This window comes from Chiroxiphia lanceolata, chromosome 3 (genome assembly GCF_009829145.1).
Source record: "Chiroxiphia lanceolata isolate bChiLan1 chromosome 3, bChiLan1.pri, whole genome shotgun sequence".
In the NCBI taxonomy this organism is placed as follows: domain Eukaryota; kingdom Metazoa; phylum Chordata; class Aves; order Passeriformes; family Pipridae; genus Chiroxiphia; species Chiroxiphia lanceolata.
In genome coordinates, this window is record NC_045639.1 from 1,456,039 (window position 1) to 1,473,916 (window position 17,878).

General features: G+C 44.4%; 1 protein-coding gene across 8 annotated transcripts in view; it reads left to right on the plus strand.

The window, feature by feature from the left end:
• Positions 1–2,865: 2,865 nt before the first annotated feature.
• Positions 2,866–17,878, plus strand: part of EML6 (EMAP like 6) — an 85,473-nt gene continuing 70,460 nt past the window's right edge. For 7 of the 8 annotated variants that reach the window (XM_032684119.1, XM_032684123.1, XM_032684126.1 and 4 more), the window contains exons 1-2: positions 2,866–2,997; positions 3,735–4,390. In XM_032684119.1, coding sequence (XP_032540010.1) covers positions 4,194–4,390 — 197 coding nt within the window. In that variant the 5' untranslated portion in view covers positions 2,866–2,997; positions 3,735–4,193. Of the gene's footprint in view, positions 2,998–3,335; positions 4,391–17,878 lie in introns of those variants that run through there. The other variant, XM_032684120.1, reaches the window with a different exon arrangement.

Consider the following 17,878-nt stretch of genomic DNA (forward strand, 5'->3'; position numbering starts at 1 on the left):
GCCCCCATGGAGGTCTGGATGGAGGCAGGCAGTGCCCCAGCAGAGATGGGCTCTGGGAGACCAGTGTCTGGTCTCTCAGAAATGGGCTTGAGGATGCAAAATGCTCCATTTTTCCTCTTCTCTGTTTTCCCCCTAATGCTATTTCTGGCCAGATCTGAGCGTTTCATTAATGCAAATCAGTGTTCCTGCCCACAAGGAATAAGAGCTTAGAGCCAATTCCCCTGTTATGATTTTGTAGTTAAATCGTAAAATCACTGAGAGGCATCAATCAGGATTGGATTAATGTAATGCCAGGCAACAAACAAACAGAACCAGATCACAGCTCCTGCTTCTAAACCCTCCCCCCAAGGTCTTAGGGATTTTATAGAATTTAAAAAAGCATTTACAGCTCAAATAAGAGGTACCAATTTTGAAATACCAATTAATATGGCATCTCTGTGCATCTGCTGTACATTCATCCACAAAAAAAGGAGTTATAAAGGCTATTTTGTGGAGCAGAGATCTAGGACATAACACAGATGTTTCTGGGAGGGAAAACCTCACTGTTCATTGTTAATCACAGCTCTTGGACATGTACAGAGTGGGCAGGATGTATCACAGAGGATTGGAGTCCATTTGAGATGTGGTGCTTTTTGGCATCTTCTATACAAGGCTTGCTATAAACAAGCAAATAAAACCAAAAAACCAAACCCAAAGCCCTCAAAAAAACCCAGCAGCAGGGAATGGTCCCTTGGGCAGAGAGCAGAGACTGTCATTCAGGTACTACTCACACAAGATGCCACATCAGTTGGTTTTTACATTTAATACCAAAAAAAAGGCAGTAAAAATATGGGATATGTGTTCCAAGCTAACAGGCTCCTTGCCACAGCGAGGGGCGAAAATGCTGCTGCTATTGCAAATTTTTATGTCTCTTTTAATTAAGTTCTTCAATATATTTCAAAGTGTTAATTTTTACAAGAGTTACATTAAATTGGAAGTACATTCAGACGACTCTTTTTTTGAACAGAAACGCCCCTTTTTTATCAAGATTCACACTCTTGCCTTGATTTGTATTTTTCCTTCCCAGCCTTCCTTTCATTTGTGATGCTGAGGACTCCAAAATCCAGTATTAACACCCAAAAAACCCCAGGAGAGCACGAGGGATATTTACGTTGTGCTGACAGTGAACAGCAGGTTGCAGCACTGAGGAACGTTTTCGGCAACATGACAGCTCCTGAGAGGAAAGTAAATAGTGCATTTTTTTAAATTGAAAAAAAACCCAACCAAACAGCCCACAAAACCCTCACCATTAAATTAATTAATTGAATTAATTAATTCAATCACCACCATAAAATCCACTAAATTCTTGAGGGTACAGATTGCAGACAAATGAGTGAAACTGAACTTACGTAGCTGCACACATTTACAGGTTTTTCTCTGAGGGTTTTTTGGGGCCTTGGTTCATAACTAGTGTACTTAATAATGTACTAGTGTACTAAAATAATGATAATGATGTATAAAAATATTTTTTTTCTAAAACTGAGGATATAGGTTTTCATGAAGGCTTAAATACAAAGTTCAGTTTGACTACTGTTGCTCACAGAGAGGTGACACAAGCAGAGGCTTGAAACTAGTTTTTTGTTTGTTTTTATTGAGTAGTTAAGTAGCCTATTTGTCATATCTATTAATTTTTTAATGTGATTCAGACAGTTTAGCCAAAAAAATGATAAAAGGAAAGCTATGATCACATGGAATTTATGCTATTGAATAATAGTGGGATGGGAAAGGATAAAGAATTTATCATTCACTGGAAGCCTTATTAGATACCCACATCCACAGGGTGACAAAGTGGTTTTCCACAGTCTGACAAAAAAAAAAAAGAGATTGAAATAGTTTTGGCAGCTACACAAAGATGCTTCAGCCCAGCACGAGTGGGCTTCTGTGCTGGTGGGTAATGCAACGAATTTGAAATATTTTACAAATATTAAATTTACAAATTTAAGAGCATTCAGATTAGTGCAGGCCCGGCTGTAACATGAGTAAATAAGGGTGCTAAAAGCCTTTGCCAGCACGTTCCAGGGGGGAGCGCTGGAAGAGCAGGGGTTTTGTGCAGGTGAACCTGCATGAAAGGTACAGCCAGGACGTGTTCTGCCCCAAAGATCTGGCGTGTTGCCACAGGGAATTTAATTACAGACAAGGGGACCGGTCCCAGCGGTCCCAGCAGGTGTAAATTATGTAATGACCAGTGACAGAACTCCAGGGAGCAGCCGGAGCTGAATCAGGGGAGGTTCAGGTGGGATGTCAGGAAAAGGTTTTTCACCCAGAGGATAGTCGAGCACTGCCAGAGCTCGAGGAGCATTTGGACAGCGCTCTCTGGGACAGGGGGGGATTGTTGGGGTGTCCTGTGCAGGTCCAGGAGTGGAACTCGATGATCCCAGGGGGTCCCTTCCAACTCAGGATATTCTATGATAAAACCAGGTGTTTTGCTGGTGAAGCAGTTAAAAAAAAAAAAAAAGTGACTGCGAATTTGGTTGTATCTTGTGAGACTTTTGGAGACTACCGTAAACAGGGAAAGCAGAAAGTCATGTTTTATTGCCTTAATCCGCGTGTCCCCGGCGGGGCAGGGCTGGCGGTACCGCGGCCCCTCACGGTCCCGGACCCCGAAAGGGCGCGAAGGGCTCGCGGCCCCTGAAGCGCCGCGCGCCACCGAAAGGGCGGGAAGGGCTCGCGCCCCGTGAGGCGCCGCGCGCGGCGGCCCCGCCCCAGGGCGGGCGCCGTGAGGGCTCCGTGAGGGCCCCGCCCGCCCGGGGCGGCACCGTGAGGGCCCCGCCCGCCCGCCGGGGGCCGGGCTCCCGCTGGAGGTGGGTCCGGAGGCTCCGAGGTTCGCCTCGGGCGAGCAGCGCGTTCCCCGCGGGCGGCAGTCCCGCCGCCGCGTCCCGGAGTGCTGCCGGCGCTGTGACCCCGGGTGTGAGCGGTGCCAACGCGCACGTCGGTGTGAGGCGTGTGGTGTGGGAAAAGGTACAGGGGTTGTTGTCAACCTTTGGAATTAATTCCCTTCTTCCCGTCCGTCTGGCGCTGTGCCCTGTGAATGTTTGGTTCTGTGATTCCAGCATCCTCTTCCCTGCGGTTGTGGCCGAGTTTCTGGAGGGCTGGGTTTGGGCTCCCGTGGAGCGATACTATAAAGCGGTGGATGTCTTATCACCAACGACATGCAGCAACCACGCTCGGCTGATAATGACAATACAAATTCTGCTTTAGGAAAAGCAGAACACAAGCGAGGAAATGTGTTCCTTGAAATATCATTCCAAAGGATGACAGTACAAAAAAAAAAAAAAAAAAAAGGGGGGGTCAAAAAATAAGCCACCAGCCCCCCACTACCTCATGGTGAATTGGAGTGACTGAAAATGGGAAATTTAAAATTGTATTAATTACATGGTTGCTGTAGAATCCAAAAGGAGGAAGTTTTGGGTCGCTGGGGGATAAGGAAAGCTGGGTTGTATCCCCATATTTATGCTGGATGTTGTGTATGAGACGGTATTGAAAGAGAGGATTCCTGTGAGGACTCGGAGCGTTGAATCGTGTGAAAGGGGCTCGGAAGCGCCCAGAGCACCCCCAGCGCCCATCCCAGCGGAGCTCCCCTCACCCAGACAGTCCCCCCCGTCCAGGCAGAGCTCTCCCCATCCCAGCAGTCCCTTTTAAACACACGTGCACTCTGCCATTCAAACCCACGGGGCTTGTGTTTTCTTCTCTTTCAGCTCTGGCCCCGGGGGTAACTATGTTAAAAAGAGGAGCGCCCAGGAAGCGCTGTGCAGGAAGCCAAGAAGGTGCCGCACGGGAGGCGCAGCGGGAAGCCTTTGGCAGGTGGTGCTGGTGACGCACAGAAGTTACTTTGCCTTCGGGAGGACAGCAGGCCCCGTGTGCTGCCCATGTAGGTGTGCCGGTGTGCCCCCGAGAAGTTGGCTGGTGGCGCGGCGGCGGCGGAGCGGCGGCGGCTCGTCCTGGGCAGCGGCGGCGGCAGATGATGGTGGCGGCGCGGCGCTGAGCGGCGGCATCCCGGCCCCGCCGATGCGCTTCCCGGCCCCTTCCCCGCTCCGAAGGGCCACCTGAGGCTCCGGCAGCTGGGCAGGCATCGCCAACGCCGGAAAGGGGAAAGCGTGCCGGGGGCAGGCGGGTCAGCGCTCGGCTGTGTGCGGGTGGGCAGGGGGTTGGTTATCATGGCGGATCGGACGGCTCCGCGCTGCCAGCTCCGGCTGGAGTGGGTGTACGGCTACCGGGGCCACCAGTGCCGCAACAACCTGTACTACACGGCAGGGAAAGAGGTCGTGTACTTCGTGGCCGGAGTCGGCGTGGTTTACAACACCAGGGAGCACAGCCAGAAATTCTTCCTCGGGCACAACGATGATATTATCAGGTAAGGGGGCTGACTTCTCTGGTGGTGGGGTGGGGTGGGGTTTAAAGGGAAGGGAGGAGAATGTAGGGCTGGCAGAATACCCCCTCCTTGCTTCTTACAGCTCGGCTTGCACCTGCCGTTTTCAAGCCGCCCAGATTTGTCAGCGGCAGGCTGTGTGATAGCTGGATTTCTAGATACTATCGGTTATCGTTATTTTGTAGCAAAGCCTCAAAATGTTGCAATAATTAAGAGAGAGACAGTAAGTTTTTCTCTTGCACTGCACCAAAAGCAAGGCATTTGGTTTCAGCACTGGGAAGATCTTAGTGCAACAGTGCTGCAAAACCGCGTCTCCAGCACAGTGATCTTCCCAGAGCCGGGACCCCGGCTCATCAGTTCTGACATCGCACAGAAGGCAGGTGTAGCTCTCCTTGCCCTCGGCAAATCCCAGCACGGGAGTCCATAAATCTGACACATCGCTCAAGCTAAGCTGCTTTTAATATCATCCGGAAAATTTAAATCAAAATCAACTTCAGCTGTTTGCACTCCAGGCAAAAAATCCCAAGCATGCTGGTGCAAGATGGCTACAGAAGCACAGGTCTGGCTCTTCATCTGTCCAATTTATTGCCTCTTTCTCTCAGATTCTGCCTGAGAAGTGGATTTAATTGATGTTCTTGTCCTACAGAACGCTGATTTTTACTGCACCTCACAAAATAGCACAGTAAAAACACGGTGAAAGAGTTCTAGGTCCCCTCCTAAAAATCTGCCCGAAATACAGAAAATTACATCGGTAAAATAGAAAATTAATGTTGTAGCTACTACTTTGTGACAGAAATGTGAGCCTAGAATATCCCCATGAAGGATGTTGCCTGGCGATGCCACTCCTCTGAGCACAGCTATGTGCTGCCCTCCCTGTTCACCCAATTCAGCATGAATGAAGTGTTTTGTTGATGATGTGGAACCAGAGCGGTCCCAGGTGACTCATGGTGTGGGAGTGCTGTGGAAACATCTGCCAAAGGCAGAGTCCTGACACTGTAACCACCTCACACAACTGTCACGTCATCCCTGGTTATGGAAACCATCCACTTTTCCTAGGAAGAGCTTTTGGCTCCTGTGTGCCCTCGTAGCATCCTTCTCTCTGGGATGTGTTAAAGCGTTCTGTCAAGTACTGTGGATGTGCATAGAAGTTTATGCTGGTTTCAAAGATATTGCAGCTCCAAAAGGCTGTTTAAATGTACACTGGGCTGCTCAGAGAAGAGTCAGGTATTTTAGATGCATCTGCAGTATCATGACATTAAAAGTTTTGCCTGTTGTATGGACACAAATTTCAATACTCTGTGGAATAGGAAGTGTAATCCATGTAGAGAGTTGTATATTTCTGAGGTTAGGCTTGAGTTCTTATTAAATACTAGAAATATAATTCGTTTAAACACAGCTACGTAACTACAGATCTCCACTGAGTTTTGGTTGGACAGTCATGCTTTGGTTGTCTCTCTGTTTTTTTAATATTCAACCAGCTGAGGGAAAAATGTCCCAAATATTATACTTGTACTTTTAAGTAAGTAATTCTTTGTGTGGTCATCACTGATATGACTCATAAACGCAGGAATTTAAATTCTCACATTTTAGGCTTCATAGCTTTCATCCAATTGAGATGAATGGGGTGAATGTACTTATCCAGTTTTTCTGGTTTTGTTGGGATTTACTTGCCTGAGACCAGCTTCTAAACAGCAGCGTGTGCATTTGCAGTCCAACGGGTTGTAATTTCTAAAGAGGTTTGAAACACCATTTAAAAAAAAGAAAAGTTGCAGATTTTGGAAAATACTGCAAATCCTTGAGACCAGAAGACCTTGAAGTGGGAAGATCATCTGCTTGCAAGGAGTGCTGTTATCTCCTTTCGTGTTGAAAGGTTTTTGTGAATGCTGTTCTGTGGCAAAAAAAAATTGATGACCCCGTGATTCTCAGAGCTGATACCGTGTATTACCTGGGAGTGTTTGTTGAAGTCATGAAAGGGGATATTTGTCCTTGGTGGAAAGGTCAGGTGTGCATGTTTAATGTGTTTTCACAAGATTAATGGTTCTGCCTCTTGTTTTGTATCGAAATAATGCAGCTGGACATAATTTAGTTTGGGCTCAAGCAGACCGGCGTGTGTTGGATTAATGGAGAAATGCCATTTTTCCCAAGATCCATATTTAAAGGCGAGTTCTGGCTGTAGAAGGAACTGGATGTACTGCACTTGGCTGGTAAGGTCGATGTTCTGAGTGCACAAGTGAGCTCAGAATGTCCTGTTTCCTGAGCAAAGCCCCCACCAGGTGCTGTGCTTCCCAGCTCTTCCTCCTTGGACTTCAGCATGAGACGAGGTCCTGAACCACCTGATTTACCCTCCAGGTGAGCCCTGCTTTGTGGAGGGGTTTGTGGGTAACCTCCAGAGCTCCCCTGCTTAACTGCAGTGCCCTGTGGTTCCTTTGTTGCTGCCAGTCATCTAACACAGTTCTTCTTGCACGTTACTTAGTTGTGGAGTGGCTCATACTATTGATTAGCAAGCCCTGTCATTACAGAAGAGGATCAACACGTGGCTGAAGTGAATCAGCGTTAGTTCTGGCCTCTGAGGGGTCTGGGTCCTTTGTGTTTGTCATTGGTGAAGTTTACTTTATAATCAAAGAGCACGAAACATGCCCTGTTCTTCTGCCTCCCTCCCGGGGGTGTAGATCCAGCCACGGTGACACTGGGATGGAGCAGTGTCCTGTCACTGACTGTCACTGGCTGCAGTCATTGCTGTGGGGCAGGACTCGGGGTCAGAAGCCGATATGAACACCCGGGGGTTGTTTTCCTTCTGGGGTAATTTAAAAATGGGCTTTTGCAGCAGCTCATTGTAAGAGCAGTGCCTTTGTGTGGGAGTGAGAATCTTGCAGTGCTTGCAGCGTCTCTGCCTTCCACAGGATCCCTGCAAATGTGGGGTCTGTGTGCAGCAGAACCACCTGCAAGGCTGGCTCGTTACTTCTGACAGTACTGGAACACTTTGAAAAGAACAAAAGGTTTTCTTACTTTATGTTGTGCCTTACTCGTAGAACAGTGATCAATTAGATCAATCCTTGTTTTTCCCTTAATTAAGTGTTGAGTGGAGGTAGTTCTTTCCTATAACTGTTCTGCAATTTTTGCATATACAAAAGCCACAGAGAACAGCAAAAGTAAAAATATAACCAGTTGAGATACTTCTCATCATTTAAAATACAGTTGATTTTATTTCTTTTTACAGAATTCACTTGTAAACAGAGATTCATTCCTAGCCTTGAGGAATTTTTCCACTGGTATAGTAGTGATGTCTCCTTGTTCTTGAGTACCTGCAAAGCCCCCTGTTATCCCTGGATTGCAGAGCACGTTGTTTATGTAAGGCAGTGTGGGATTTATCAGAATATTGCTGTAAGTGTGTGTCTGTGTGTGTGTGAGTGCCCCTGTGCTGACAGATTGGGATTAAACCACGGCTGTGCCAGCGGGAGGAGATTTGCTGCACTGACATACAGACTGGAGGCCTGGTTTGTTCCCAGGAGGGTTGTTTCAGGAGACAGGATGTGTATTGGAATATGACTGTACATTTTCTTGTCTTCCTGCCATTGGGGGAAAAAAGGAATAGGATGCCTGAAGCAATGTTGTGTGTCGTTGACTGTAGGAAATGTGATTTTGGAATTAGCGAATTGATGGCAGAGCTACGCAAATCAAAACCCCAGAGATCAAAGATATAATTGTACTTTTATCTTTTTATTTGAGAGTATGTATCATAATATTTCTGGTTATAGGGTGGTGCTTATTTGAAGAGATCTGAAGCACTTTGTTTCCTTGCCCCCAGTTGGATGGTAAGGGACAGCAGTTTCTGTAGGGTGGTGGTCACGTTACTGTGGTTGCTGGATGTGTTTTGGGAACTGTTTTGAGACAGTACGTTGTTAAACAAGTTTCATATGAAAGAAATTAATGCCCCCTAAAAACTCCTCAGCTTTATTGCTTCCTTTGCTTTCAACCTCAGAAAACCTGGGGAAAATGCAGTTTGTTCCATGAAGTTCTGGTGGCCTCTTCTGCCTGCGCTCGGTTGCTGCTCTGCATTTGGATTTGAACTCTTGCCCAGGGTTGCTATAAGCTGCTATAAATTTGTGTTTTAAGTATCCATGTGAATGCATCAGACATGTTGGAATATGTAATTGCAGTATCTTATTGAATGTGGGTTTAGAAATATTAGATCAGTTCAAAGTGGGGAGAAACTCAGCAGGAATTTGTTGCAATATATCAATGAGAACAGTCATTATTTAGCTCCAGTCTTCAACCAGAACAGCCTGTCCTTCATTTTTTAATATATTTTTTTACTTTCTCTGCATCAACTCTCTGCACCTTCTTCACTTGCTTTATTTCAATTTGATTTGAGATGACCAGGAGTCATCAGGTAGTTGTGTGTAATCACCCTTTACTAGGATGAAAACTCAAAGAAAGTATTTTGATATGAGTAACCTTAATTTCAAATTTTCTTCTTAGTTTGAAGGCTGGGGAGGAGCCGATGGCACAGTTTTGTATTAGTGTTTTGTATTATCAAACTTCCTGCAAAAGTATATACACAAATTCTGGTCTTTACAGATGTTTATAAACTGCATCTTGCAGGACAGAAGAGATCAACCTCCATGAACTGTTATTGCTCTCTTTCTTCCTGACGAAATGGATGTCAGATAGATTTATGTAGGCAATTTCCAGATACTTCTTTTTTTTCCTTTCCAAGTCTTGATTAGATTTCTGCAGCAAGATGAGATGCATTTGTGCCCCAAGAACATTTGGTTGTCTGGCTTTTCTGTCCAACAGACAAGCTGAATTTAAATTCTCCTTTAGAAGTGGTGTTTGTAGCAGACTGGGAATGACACCTCCAGAGCTTTAGGGAGCCTTCATCTTAAGGCCATGTATGTGTTTATGTCAAATTCCTTTAAACATTCCAACAGCACAATGGACTTTGCTGCTCTGCAGCTTATTGCTGGAACTTGTGTTAATGCTGGCGTTGAAGTCTGTTCTTCCTTCTGTGACAGATGGATTGAAATACACTGACATGAGCACAATAAAAACAGAATATGAAATAAAGGTTACTCTCAGAGGGATATAGCAACCCTGCTATTTTGGTTGCCTGACTTTCCCTGTTACAAAAGATTTCGCTGGGGTTTTTTTATCAGGAATTTTGAGTGCCTTCATTACATTAGCAGACTGGAATGTTCAAGGCATAATCCTGCTGCCTAGTACTACAGTTTGTATGTAGTCACACTAATATTGATGCCTGCACACCAAAATTGGGCATCCATTCGTGCCAAACATCTGCTTCCTCATCTTCGGAAATTCTTCCATATGCAGAGTTAAAAACTGCAAGTGTTGTTCACTTATTAGCGGCAAATATTAATTGCACAATGATGGTATTTATAACAGTGAATGTAACAGTAAATAACTAGTAGTAGTAGTAGTAGTAAAAAAAGACAATAAAACAATCCCTCTAGGATTCTGAGGGATTCTCATCTGTTTAGAAATTTATTTTTTCTTAAAACCTATTGAAATGCTGTTCAGTGGAACTACCCTGTATTCTGTTAGTGGCTGTAAAAGAAGTTTATAATATACAGTTATGTTCCTAATCCAAGGCCTTGTGCAGCTACAGTGATTGTTGCACGTGGTCTGGCCTCCTACTTCCACAGTGGGTTTATTTGTTTGGTTTTTTTTAAATATGAGGTATCAGGAGGAGGCCTCAAATGCCTCAAATGACATATATTGAGCTCTTTCAAAGCTTTGCTTGTCAGGCTGGAGAGGTTTGTCTGGTTCTATCTTGGGAATTTGATCAAACCCTGTCAGTTTGACAGCCTGCTCCAGGATGGGCAGCTCTGTGCTCCTTCCTCACAGGGAACAAAATCTGCTCTTTGAGACTGGGTCAGATCTTTGAGTGTTTAATGTGTTAAATGGTGGTGTTAAAGAAATGCCACTGTCCTTTTATTCTCTTTTGTGATGGCACTTCCCTCCTCTATTTGTTTCCCACACTGCATCATTTATTTAATCACTTGGGTTCTGTACCACACGTCATGGCATTCAAAATGTAATTAGAATTTTGGGGAGCTTCTTTTGGATGTGCAACTCTTTCAAATACAGGATTTGTGATAGAAATTGTATCACAGAACTCAAATATTTCACAGTAATTTCGAGTGAAAATTTGATACTTCATATTATGACAAAATTTTGACAAAGAATAAATTAAGAGGACTAATTCCCTTTATTTCTTTCCTATTAAGTGGAGGGAGAACACCTTTTTAAAGAAATCTGTACATCTGTTGTAGGCTCATCTCATCCCTCTTATCTCTCCTCTCTGATGAGGACAGTTCAGGTTATTAAAATTATTCTTTTATCCTTTTAAATTATCCTTATATCCTTTAAAAAATTGCTTTTCATAAATTCAGGTCCTCCGTGGCAGAACACTAATAATTCTATGAAAACTGCAATTTTCTAAATAATTGCAATCTTGAGAAGACAGATATGAAGTAATTTCTTCCTTTGAGATTGAACTTGGCCAAGAACTTAAGAGTTTTGAGAGCTTTGCATGTTTTGTTCCTTTCTTCATGCAATGAGAAAATATAGAAGTTGCTAAGTGTTGGTAGTTTAAAGGCTTTTATCAGAATATGCCCTATTATTTCATTGTCTGCTTGGGAGCTGTAGAGGAGAATGCTGGAATAATCTTCAGAAGCACATGTGGCAAATCCTACAGTTTTCAACTCTTGCACCAAATGTCTTATGTCAGTGTATATGTTAGCATAGTTTTTATTGCAGTGCAGGTTAATGCATCACCACAGAAATTAGAAATAAGAATATCAGAAAATTTGTGGCTTGAATTGACAATGAATGCCAGGGATGAGATGAAGTTTTTGGAGGGCTTGTGCACTGTGATCTTTACCTTAGGCTGATAGTGATTATTAGGTGTGATACGTGTTTTTGCCATAGGTTTCTAGCATGGATACGTTAAACACAAATTTCCTTAACTTCCTCTTGGAAAGAGGATATTTTGCTCAGGAAAACTGTAAGGGACTAGAAGAGCAAGCAGATACCTGAACTGTGTACAGGGACACATGAAATCTCCTTTAGCAGCTCGTGTTTTTGGAAGCTCTGGAACACAGGAATGCCTCGAATCAGCGCTGCAGAGACCTGCTCCTTTGTGTCCCCGCACACGGAGCGCTGCTGTTTCCCTCTCCTGGCCGGCTGCCACGGTGTGGGTAAATCTGGAGGCTGCCCAGCCGAGCTGAATGCACTTGATTAGCTGATTGTGTGCAACAGCGCTGCCCTCAGCTCACACTGGCTCCGGGAGCCTGCTCGGCGCTCCCTCCAGTGCCGCGGGAGCGCGCAGCAAAGCCCCCTGCGCTGGGGAGGGGGATTGCACTGCTCCCTGTGCTCGGGCACGGGGGCGACGGGGAGCTGCTGTGGGCAGGGAGAGACATTTCAGTCTCCACAGGAACCTGGGGCTGTGGTGGAAGCTGCTTTCTCTGCTCCTGGGAAGTGGAAGGCAACCCCCCTGTAACATCCGTGATACCATAAGCTGGAGAAAAACCCCAAGTATTAGCAAATGACAAGCAGTAAACCAGATTATAAGTACCTGAGGCTACATGCTGCCAGGCAGTTACATAATGGCACAAAACTCTTCAGCCTCCACTGCAGCACCGAACCTGAAATACAGCAAAAAGGCCTCCCAGGAGCCCAGCTCAGAGATTTCACAGAAGGCACAACCCCAGGTTCCCAATCTCTGCTCTGAAGGGATGGCTAAGGAATCAAGAGGAAAAGAGAAATAATGAGTCGTAGTGCTTACATAAAAACATAAAGAGTCGTAATTCCCTGTTTGTTTATATAACTCCTGGTATTAGCCTCACAAAACTGAAGTTTCAAAGGCGTTCTTTGGATCACCCCAATCCCCCTCAAATAACAGCACGTCAGGGATTTTGGTAGTGGCAGAACTTCACACCTGCTCCTTCCTGTTCCTATCTGCCACTGGCTGCACATCCATTAGAACACAGGGGAAATTGAGAACTGTTTGGATCATTAATAACTGTATCTCGCATTAAAAGACACGTTTTGAGTAACTGGGGGGGTTTCCTATATTCTGAGGGTGCCTAATGCAGCTGGTCCTATGGAAGAGAAGTGGATTTGAATCTCTTTTCCACGTGTCTGATCAGTCGCTCACCAGAGCAGGAAGGTCAGTGAACACTTCCAGGGACATTCCAGATCCTCAGGAATTTAATACTGAAAATTCTGCCTATGTGAAACGTTCATTGAACTGCGTGGCATTACTTGGTATTTGAAACTTGCTGTATTTACCTTTTATTTCAGTTCATTTCTAAGTGACTGTAGAGCAATCCCGTAAACATGGCTTCAGGTAGGTTCCTGTGGAGTTGGGTTTTGGGTGTGGTGTGCGGGCTGTGAACAGCAGGGCAGGTGGTGGTGGAGTTTCTTTCCCTCCTCTGGCTGTGGTGCTGCCTGAGATCCCAAAGTCAGGAGCCTGAGCTTACTGGATGTGCAAAGGCACCTCAAACCTCTACCAAGTTTGTCTCCTAAAATAACAGTATGTAGAGGTTCTGAACTGTTTCCCTTCACATGTTTTTTCCCAACTATCCATTTTGTAGCCAGCAGAGAAGGGAAGTTGCTTGATTGAAAGAACATGCTAAATCCCCAAACTCTGTCTTCCCTTTTTGCTATTTCTCTTCTCTTTCTGTAGAGTTTCCACAGACATGATTTGCTTTTTAGCTCTGTGGGCACTGCCTTATGTGCTAACATATGAATTGCTCTGTTACACAGATGGATCATTTGAAAAGTTTGGAAGTAAATTCATCTTCCATGTCTAAAATTTCTAGAAAATACTTGAATTTCCAGGGCTCATTTGTATGCTCTGAGGAGAACTAGGATGTGGATCTTTAACTTTCCAGAGCCCGGTGAATAGATGAGTGTGACTGGGCATGTGAGGAAATCCTGGATGTGCATGGGAGATGGGTGACAGGTCTTTATTTTTGTAAATGTCTGTGTAAAGAATATGGTAAATCTGAACAGAGAGACCTGTTCTCTGAGGGCTGCCTTACGTGAGGTACAACATTAGCTTTTGTAAGAGAGCTGAGAAGGCAGCATCCATTTACCTGAGCAAGGAATGTCTTGGCCCTTGTGCCTGCATCAGTACAACTTCACAGCTGTATTTTGGTTAACTGTTAGACCTGGTGCTGGGCCAGGAGATAATTTAAGTCAGGAATAACCAGCGTATTTTGTGTTTCAGCAAAGGACAGATTAAATGAAGTATGAATACACTGCTGCTGGATAAGACAGCTCTTTAGCCTGCCCTGTTTCCTGCTGTGTTAAGGAGTTATTTGATGGAATTATTGCGAATGTGCTCTGTACACTGTGTTGCACTTCGCATTTTCCTCGTGGTATCCGTAATGTTTCATTTGTAATCCCTGGGACTCCCCACTGCCTAGAGGTAAATGCTCTTTTACCTTGTCATTTAGTTTGGTGGGAATTGCTTTATGTGTGATGACAGTTAAGTGCACTGCACACTTTTTTTTTCCCTGCCTTCTCCCTCCCTATCAGATACAACCATTTAACGAGCCCCAACCCCTCCAAACTGAGCACATTCTGCAGCTGTCACAGCTCACTGCCAGCTGAGCTGTACTTCCTGGGATCCACCTCAGTCTTTGGCAGGATTGTGTTCTCATTTTTAAACATATATACAACACAAATATATATATATATATATATATGATTATTATATGATTCTGTAGTATTATATAATGCATAAACGTAAAAATTATATATATTTGGCTTTCAAATAACTTGTTGGCTAAATACCATGCCAGGATTACCCCTTTAACTTCTAGACACCCTCTTTTCTGTCCCAGAGGTAACAGCAAGGAGTGATGCTGTCCCTTCATTCCACTTATGAACATACTGGATTTAAACTGGAATTGCTCAGTGGTTGGAACTAAATAGAGATGTTCAGTGTCGGCAAATCTGAGCTTTGCCTGAGTTGTCACAGAATTTTAGGCTCCTAGAAAATGTTACCAGTTAAAAAAAAAGCTCTTGCGTTGTGACAAGAGGGGTTTTTTTGGCTCTGGTATGTGATAGAAATCAAAAAAAAAAAAAAAAGAGATGGTAATAGTCACAAAAAGGCCGCGATAGCCACAGCCATGGCTTGGCTGTGGGGCTTGGAACAACATGCCCCAGTCTGTGGGATGGCAGCAGCAAAGCCCTGAATCCCAAACCCCAGAGCTTCCCTGCTGCCAACAGGGATTTGAGGCACGAGCAGGAGCCGTCCCGCTGTGCCCGGGAGATCCCTGCGATGTTCAGCTCTCAATGTTTAGCTCTCGTGTCTGTCTACAGCCAGAGCCCGGCCTTTCACATGTCACTGCCAGTTATACTGGGCAAGGATTGCTCCTCTGGGAATGGCAGCAGACTCTTTCTAACATGTTGGGTTGCAGCTTTCCCCCTGGCTCCCTCGAGTCACTGGGCTGGAAGGAGTTTCCCGGTCCCTTTGGCACCCACCATCCCAAGTGGAAAAGCTTCAGTGGGACTGAAACCGGAGTAGGTTGGTCTCCTATTTTCTTCTTGGATTGCTCATGGATGTGGGATTTCCCAGACTTGGCTGTTCATACACATTTTCCCTGTCTTATTTGGAAAATTTTAGGATGTCTTTGATCAGCTGTTTCATAAACCAGTAAAAATCCCTGAGGAATTTGGTTCATAGGAAAGGTTGGCAGCATATCACACATTTTGAACATAATTTTGTTGTTAGACTTTAATTTTTCCTGGTTAGAATATTCATATTTCAAAGTACGCTTCTCTCGATTTAATAATTTTTTTCTTTTTTTCCCAAATTTATGATTTTTACACTGTTGTCACAAGAAAGCTGAGCTGCCAGTGACTAAAGAGGAGTGCTTCTCACTGGCCTTGGGGGAGATGAACTCAGAGTTATCAACTAAACTGCCACACAACTGCAGGAGCCTCCTGTGCATGAGACCCCACAGTCACCCTCCTAAAGGCTGCCTTGGGGGCTCTCCAACTCAGAGACATTCTTGGAATGATAGGGGGGAGGTTTCCTTGCTATCTTGTTTTCTCTTAATTCTTTTTTCTTGTTCCATTCTCACTCTTCTGTGTGAATTCTGTTACAGCCTCTCCCCTGGAGTGGTTTATTAGCTGGTGTAGCCGTGGCTATTAGAGATTTTTACCCCAGGATTAAATATCTCACTCCAAGTTACAAAAGTCGATCAGGTCTCTGAGGATAATCTCCTGTGGCAGCCTTTGCGTGTGGTGCCATTGTACAGATTCCCAGGAACTGTGCCTTTCACAGAAGGGGGTCGGGGCAACTCCTGGCATTGTGCTCACCCACACTTTGGTGGCTGAGCTGCCTTGTCCAGAAATAATGGAACATCTTCCCTATTTGTTCCTATTTCAATTTTCTATGGTCTCTTGAAGGTTCAGTGTGTGTTGCTTGTACTCAGTTGTGCATCAGAAACTAGTGAAGTGTTTCCAGTAGCGGGGTTTATGTGAAGGAAGGCCTGGATTGTTCCCAAAATACTCACCTGAAGCCTAAGGGAGATCATCTTTATGTGTGACAAGCTATTCCCACCTTCCTGGGGGGAACCGTGACTCAAATGTGTGTGTTATGTGTGAGGAGATTAAATGGAAACGTAGAAAGGCTCCTCTTCCCAAACCTACTATCTGGGTGTGAGGGCGGTTCTAAAATGAGGAGTTCTTGGGAAAATAGGTGGCAACCTTCAGGTTTTATGGGGGCTTTTTGGAACTGTACCTGAAGGTGTATTTAGATTTGTTCTTAATGTGTATTAAATAACAGAATATATAGATTTATTCTGTTGCAGCTCGTTTCCAGAGTAAAAATGCAAACATTTCTAAATGTATTTATGGCTGCATTATAAGATCATAAAAGCCAAAGCACGTAATTTTACTATTTTAACATTTAAACAATGACTGTGGAGTAAAGCCTTGGCTTTCACAATTTTTTTTTAATTCTGAGCTGATTACAGATCTTTTTTTACTTATTCCAGCTGCCTGCAGAATACAAAAATAAAAGCAAATGTATGAAAAATGCATTGCACAAATTACCATGCATTAAAATTCTCAGCTACCCTGATATTTTTGCAAGAGAGAGCAGAATGTGGATTGTGTGTCACACATCAGTCAGCTCTATTAATATTTTGCTTTCAAAAATACAAACATAATCAGAAAATATTGATGGCTCTATTTTCAGCTGTATTAGTACTGCAGACTATAATAGAGATATTTTAAACTAGGAGACTTAGGTAGCACTGCCATGGAACTCAAAAAGGGTAAACTTCTCCTCAGTTTTATTATTCCTTCTATGGCAAATCTGGGAATTCCTCCAATGCACCGTCCCCTAAATTAAGTCCCTGGGCTTTCTCACATACAGAGCGTGTGCTCCATCCTTCTGTTGTATGTACATTCCTCTGCACATTTATAGCATCCTGCTGTGCTTCCAAACAGGCACCACAGGCACTGAGGGAAGGCTGGGTGTGTTCTTCCCAAATACCAGTAAAATGTTGGCATTAACTCCTGGTTTTTGGATGTAGAACCTCAAGAGTAAGGTTTTTATATCGTAGAAGTCTGAGAAGTAATTTGATTTTCTGGTCCTGCTGAATTACAGCTTCTCATCTGAAAGCACTGCTCATACCCCCATGAGTCCCAACAAATACATTTTTAGAGCTTGTGCAGCCTTTGTGAGATTCCAGAAGGCAAAATCAGAGGAAGATTTTACTTTGGCTCGGGTAATTATTATTAACATTTCCATCTGAAGCTACTTCTTTCTTTTACTTTGTTAAATTGTGGGTTGATGGAATAATATAATGGAGTTTCTAATGGACTTTCTGACTCCTCAGGCAGCTTTCATGTGGCCAACCATGCTGGGGTGAGCTCCCTGTTCTGAGTAACTAATAAAGCCAGTCTCTTCTCCTTAGTTTCATTCCTTTTTTTTTTTTTTTTTTTGTAATAAAAGCATAGAAAGTGCTTACATAACATGACTTAGAGGAAATAGTCAGTAATATCACAGGAAAATACACCTGACATCCAGGAGATGTTCAGTGTAACACCTGTGTCTTGGGCACTAGAGATTCCCCTGGGAAAAGGCCCTGGCTGTAGAAGGAATTTTGTGATATCAAATTGATGTGGGCTGCACTGTTAGCCTTTTTTTTTCCCCTGATAAAAGCAGCTGTGTGCTGTGAGGGTTTTTCTGTTGTGTGACGCCCCTTAAGCACAGATTGTTCTCAGGTGAGGGTTTCATTTCTGGGAGCTTGGAACTAAAAGGACTTGGGCAATGAAAATACCTGCAGCTGGGGCTGGCAGGGGGGGCCTCGTCTGGGACAAACAGGGGCAGCTGGGACAGGAGGGGACAGAGCTGGGGACAGATCCAGAGCTCAGTTATTGACCTGCACTCCCAGGAGCTGCTCTGGTAAGCACCTTCTTTGC